At 40.4% G+C, this 6477-nt stretch overlaps 1 protein-coding gene and 1 long non-coding RNA gene across 2 annotated transcripts; both read right to left on the reverse strand.

Moving 5' to 3' along the window:
* Window positions 1–508: 508 nt before the first annotated feature.
* LOC130203471 (phenylethanolamine N-methyltransferase) lies at window positions 509–2545 on the reverse strand. Its single transcript, XM_056429658.1, has 3 exons — window positions 2374–2545; window positions 1561–1771; window positions 509–947 (listed from the first exon to the last, which is right to left on the reverse strand). The coding sequence occupies exons 1-3, from the start codon at window positions 2543–2545 to the stop codon at window positions 509–511; spliced, it is 822 nt and encodes a 273-aa protein (XP_056285633.1).
* Window positions 2546–4310: 1765 nt separating this feature from the next.
* Window positions 4311–6234, reverse strand: LOC130203475 (uncharacterized). Its single transcript, XR_008833504.1, has 3 exons — window positions 5989–6234; window positions 5118–5285; window positions 4311–5016 (listed from the first exon to the last, which is right to left on the reverse strand). It is a non-coding gene; the product is annotated as an uncharacterized LOC130203475 (long non-coding RNA).
* Window positions 6235–6477: the final 243 nt, after the last annotated feature.

Consider the following 6477-nt stretch of genomic DNA (forward strand, 5'->3'; position numbering starts at 1 on the left):
AAGAGGCATATCAAAATGTCCTGTTTATAAACAGCTTGAAACATGTTGCGTTATGATGATGTGATTAATTTACAGTAAAACAAGCATTCGCAGCATCGATCCCGAAGTTTGAACTGCAGGTGGCGACATTTCTACCACTGAGAAAAGGGACCATCTCCTTATTCAGCCTCAGAAAAGACATTTACTGGACCAATGAAATAATACGGAATGAAGTTAAATAATGAAATCACATGTTTTGTCTTTGAATGTTTGTGAATTTTGAGAGTGAAGAGAATAGTTGTCAAAATAACTGAGGATCCCTATCAAAGCGACCCTCCATCACACAAAACCCCCACATATGAGTGGATATTATTACTATCATCACAAATAACCCTTTTCTTATTTTAAGTGTAAGCTGCACTAAATTATGTATATACTGTGGCTTAATGAATATGTTCATCTTTATACTTTCTATATTTTCTATATATACCCTTAAGGCCCTATATACTCTTTTCTCCCACTTAACTTTTTACTCCTTTATTGCTTTCGCAAAAAACACCCCAGACACATCATCGACCCCCACCCTCATGTCCTGAGGCAGTGTGTAAACCTCCAGCCTGATCAGGGTGTAGCCGCTTTCCTTCAAACTAGCGCAGACCTGAGCCTCATTCAGTGGGACCACAGGGATCTTTACTCCAGGGCCACCCAAATAGTAACTCTCTCCCAGGGCCCCTATGAGCAGGAGGTGGCCACCGGGCCGCAGCAGCCTCCCGATGTGGCCCAGGGCCCTGGTGAAGGCAGCCAGGTCCGGGCTGACGCTCTCCAGACAGAAGCAGGACACGAGACAATCGGCCCCTGCTGAAGGAAGGTCATCGAGGGCCAGAGGCTGAGGCCGGTGCACGTCTACGGGGACGATGTCCGTGATCACCTGACGTAGCTTGGCAGCTTTCTCTGTCCATGCTGAGGGCCTAAGAATATCAACGAATCATCAAATTAGATAGAAACAGCTAGTTTAATTACACAATGCAGTATTAATCTGCCCTATATGTGTATTTGTATCGTCAGGCCTATAGTGCTACCGTGAGGTTAGCATGTGTTTAATTTTGAGTGAAATGGAAGTACTGATGGATTATCATCAAATGTCGGATCATGCTCCTCTCAAAATGAAATATAATCAATTTGCTGATCCCCTCATAATTAAGTAATAATGTGTTCAAAACAAACTATATTCTCAACAGCTTCGTACATACTTTGCACTTCTATTATTGTCACGAAGGATGACTCACTGAGCAATGAGAGGCTCAGAATAAAATGTGTGACTGGAAAGCAGTTCCCTTTTAGCACAAGTAAAAGGAAAGGGAAGAAAGAAACTTAAAATGAAAAGATAACCTTTCATTGTCTGTACTCGGTGAAGAAAATAAAGAGAATCATTATTTTTCTGCAGGACAAAGATGCATTATTTCATGACAAAGATGCATTATTTCCCGATGAGGATTCTATTATCACAATCATAACTCTAATGACGTGACATTTAAAGATGTCTCAAGTCTTCACACAGAGTCAAAAGGGATCCGGTCGTACCGTCGTCCCTCCAGCTTGCAGACGTGCTGCAGGTAAGGCGTCCAGTCCAGGCTGCTGCCGCCCTCGTCCCGGAGCCAGACCCTCAGCTCCTGCCTGTTGACCTCCAGGAAATCTGTGAGGAGTACCTTTTTGAAAACCTCACAGCCACTCAGCACCTGGTACAGGGTGGGACCCGAACCAATGTCCACCAGGAGCTCACCATTCACATCGCCTGGAAAGGGAGAGGTGAGGGTAAGTAAGAAAAAGGGTAAAGTTTTAAATAGAATACCTTGATTAATATTTCCCTTTAAAGGGTCAAGAACTGAACCATGCAGATTTATCTGGAACGACCCTATACTTTAAGAGTTAAGTCAATGTGTTTTTATATATGAATCAAATAAGTTTATTGAAGAGTTCTTGGAAGATAAAGAAAGGTAAATAGCAAAGAGAAGTTTGGACCAGAACCTTTTTAAACTCCAATGGGTATCTGGGATTAGCATCAGTTAGCTTATCAAAACGGGTCCCTGATTCTACTTAATTACTTCAATCATTCAACAATTTCATTTCAGTTGTATAAAAACGTATTTCACGTATTTAACTTTAACCCAGTTTCACAAATGTTGCCATAACTTATTGCACCATGTTGCTTATAATATTACACTTTAGAATTTAGTATGAATTTAGGAGGAAAAATAAATAAATCTTTGGGTGTAAACTGCATAATTTAGGCAATATATTTAAAATGTCATAGGATACTTTTTTATTGAGCGTCAATTTTTTAAAGTTTTTAAATTCTCCATGATCCACCCCCCCCCCCCCCCTCCATCCCCTTACCTTCAGTGAAAGCTCTGTGCAGGCATGCCAGTTTCCACGGCACAATGCTGTCCTTTCTATCGAAATCCGCCCTTGGTGGAGTGTAGTTGTATTGCAGATACGCTGCAGGATCAAATCCCTGGTAGCAGGCCGCCATGGCTGCCACTCCATTCTCTGTTCCCTTTTCTTCCATCTTCGGGTTTTCTTGATGTCTCTACCTAAAACCCCTGTTAGTGGTCAGCCTTCAGGTGCACCGCTGTCCCATCAACCGCCTTATATACCTCTGTGGATGTGCTTTGGGCTACTCTGAGTTTCCTGGGCAGAGATAGCAATCCTGTGTTTGGGCCTGTGTTGCTGCCTGATAGCGTTTGTTCTGTTCACTTTCCCTGCCCTGAGGTGCTGATACCATCAGATCAGGGGGGCTTCCTCCAACACTGGACCCATTAATGGACTTTCAGGTCTCTCACCCACCTCTCAGAGGCTGGCCATATCTCAACAATCATTCTAAAGGGCCTTTTACGCACAAACAATGGACCCGTTTCTACTCAGGCAACTCAGTTTGAAAGACACAAACAGATTTGTCTGCATTTCCATGTCGCCATTTTACATCGATGATGTTTGAACAGAGCGGCGGAGAGATGGGGAATCGTGAGTATAGTAGCAAAGGAAAGAAAAAGGAAAAGTCTCTCATGTTGACAGGAGATTGTAGAGGATGACAACATTAGAGGCTGTTGTAGGGTGCAAAGAGAAGCTGCTGAGTATCAATACATTGAATATAAATACATTTAAAAATATAAAAGGTATTATTTCATCGACCATAAAATTGTAAGATGATAGTCAAAAAGAAAAAAACTAACTGAAAACACAGAGTTGCAGCACTTTTTCTTTAGATTAAACTTTTTTTTAAACAGAACTTTAACTATTTCTTGGTGGAACTTTATGAAAGCATTTTGGAGACCAATTAAAATGTAGGTTCATAGGATATTTTAATTCACAACCGTAAAAAGAATAAAGAAATGATGGAGTCCTCTGTCATGCAAAAACGATCAAATCCACAGATGGAGAGTAGCTATAACATTAGGTAACTGCCCATTATTATGAATAATATTCTTTGGGATCAGATGTCTGTCCAACATTGACCTCCACACAATGAGGAAGGGCTCATATCTGAGTCAGTTTTCCAATATTAATAATTACCTTTCATGTGATGAAGTCAATTTAAAAAGGCGTATTGTTGACTTCAATCACAGAACTTTGTGAAAATAAAGACTTCTGCTTTTTGTCTACCGGTGGTTTACATTTAATATTTATGTCAAACTTGACAGTGATCAGCGATTCAAATACATTTAGTGAATCGTATTACAAGCATTTTGAAATCATGCAAACTACAAACGTCAACAAACGTACCTCACTTCACTGTAGATGTTAATTGTGGTTATTTTTGCGCCAGGGAATAGGAACAATCTTTTTTATTGCTCAATTGAAATAACTTTGTGTATATTTTAAAACCACTAGCCACTGCGGCCAGCTGACTAAACAGTGAGGTTCAACCCCTGATTTAATTAATTTGAGGTCTATTCCAAGCATATTCCAAAGCAACAGCTGAACTAATCTATGCCATGTTGTAATCAACTATATTCTCCCCAGGAGTCTCTTAACACCTCGCTTATCCCTGGCAGCTGGACCAGAATCCCAAGTACACAAGCCCAAAAGACGTGACCCCCGATCAGACAAAACGAATACAGTGTCCAGGCGACACAAGGTATTCTGGATTTAAATTCTGCAAGATGATCTAAAATAATGATAATCATAGAAGTGAAAGTTGTCAATAAGTTTCTTTCCAGGAGAATAAGAATGCAAAGCATAATAAGTTGCATTTGGCATAAAGTTTATGGTTTGGGATGTAAATGTGATTTTAAAAGCTTCTAAATGTTCCGACAAGCAATAAAACACAACAATATAGATCCTCAATTTTATTTATTTTTCAGATTAACAGAAAACTGATCATTATAATCTAAATTAAATACATGAAAGTTCAATCTTTACCTCAGTCTTCTCCACAAGTGTCACATTTTGTATACAAATCTATCTTGACACAGATATAATGAAGATAAAACTGTCATACAAAACCTACAGCCTGAAAATATCAACAACGTATCGCAGTGTGAGCGTAAATCAAAATGTTTCATTCTAATGATTGAATATTTCTTAGACAGTTTCAATTTCCTCAAAAACTAAATAAAATACATCGATTTGTATATGTCATGCTTTTAGCAAAAAAACCCAGATACCTTTTAATTGGAATTTATTCCAAACACATCACAAATCTATCACTAATTAAATAAACTGGAAAAGTGGGTACAATAGAATATTTTGGATTTGTTGAAATATTGAATATGTTTATAAAGCCCAGGAATCCAAGCAACGTTGCCACCTTCGACTTCCTCTCACTCGTCTCTGACGCTCTTTGCTCTTGTTGTCACACAACACTCTTCCTTCTGTTTATGATCCCGGGCAGAGGGGTCGGATAGGGACTGATGGGGTCGTCTGGTCAGGTGTGTTTTGGGATGTGGGTAATTCTTGCTAATGGCACCCGAGAGGAATCTCTGGAGGAGCCTCCTGGCCTCCCAGTGGTTTCCAGAGCGCTCGGCCTCCATCACTGGACTAAGAGGGTCGGAAACACACACACACGGAGAAAGCTGAACTTCTTCGGTTAAGTGTCATTACAAAATCATTCAGTGTGAATGTGTGTCTCCTTCACTAACCGTTGGTGATGCTGTGGTACGAAGGTGAGGCTGTGCCAGTGAGCCACGTAGCTCTGGCCTGTCTGCCAGTCCTCCTCCAGGACGCTACACTCCAGGTCAGCTGTACCCGCACCCCCCACACCGCACATCACTGTGGCCTCCGCCAACATAACCGACCCCCAATCCTGTCTGGATTGGATCAGTCTGAATAATTGAGGTCAGAAAATTCTTAATTAAGTGTACAAAGTGCTGCTGGTCATCATCTGTGGCCAGCATTAAAGTACCTCTTTAACTGATGTGACTATGAGCACTTTCTAGGATAATGTTGCTCCTGCTTACATTTGGTTTTTAAAGACGTAGCGCCATTTAAAGTTCTTATCACATCCAGTCTTCCATACTTGTATTTAACACCTTGGCCTCACATAATTTAATGATTGACAGGCCTTATGAAACATAACTGAGAACAGAAAAGTATGGACTGTTAATTTGCATCAAATGCTGCCAAGTTAGTTTTTAGACACTTTTGTCCTCATGAGTAAATGAGTCCATGTCATTTCCTTTTATCCTGATTTTGCCATTATTGTCCCCTTTTTGCCATATTTCCTCCTCTGTTCTTGTGTTGTGTGCTATAAGGACATCTCCCTTTCGGCCTCGAGGAATCTAACTGATTCTCAGTCCAATGTTGTCTATTTTCCCAAAATGAAATTGAGTCTAGAAGCCATATTATCTTGCTGACATTATAATTGATTCATTTAAACTTTTTAAATGCCTGTATATCACTAAATTGTGATTCACATTTCATGAAAAGGATACATTCTCTTGAAAAATACAGTAATTCATTATAAATAGTACAATTTGAAATAATGGAGAGTAAAACTGCAATGCATCTTACCTTTTACGCCGATCCTTTCTTCTAACAAACCTTCTTTCCGCTCTCTTTATGCTGCTATTGTTCCGTTGGCTTCTAGCAATATTTCCCTGTGAAGTTTCCTATGTCAGAACTTTTCCACAGAGAGATGTTGATCTTCAATGGAAACAGTTCAGCTTCTCTGATCTGCCTTTCTTCAGTGGATAACTGGTCAGCTTGACTGTGTGGGCTGAGTATTAGAGGGGTTATATAGTCGTGTATCTGCAGCTATTTTAGACTGCATGGCTCTGCTACCACAGAGACGTGCTGATATTAGAAACAATCAGACCGTTTTCATTCCCCGGGAGTCAAATACCAAAGCTTTGTCACACCCCGCGGCGTCACAGGGCAACCTTTAGCATATGCACGAGACTCACTGGGCTCTGAAGCAACTACAATGTCAACCCATCCGCGTCCAATATTAGACCCCCGTAATAAAAAGCTCCAGGAGTGTGATGACATAGTACAAAGACA

This window comes from Pseudoliparis swirei, chromosome 13, assembly GCF_029220125.1.
Source record: "Pseudoliparis swirei isolate HS2019 ecotype Mariana Trench chromosome 13, NWPU_hadal_v1, whole genome shotgun sequence".
Classification (NCBI taxonomy): domain Eukaryota; kingdom Metazoa; phylum Chordata; class Actinopteri; order Perciformes; family Liparidae; genus Pseudoliparis; species Pseudoliparis swirei.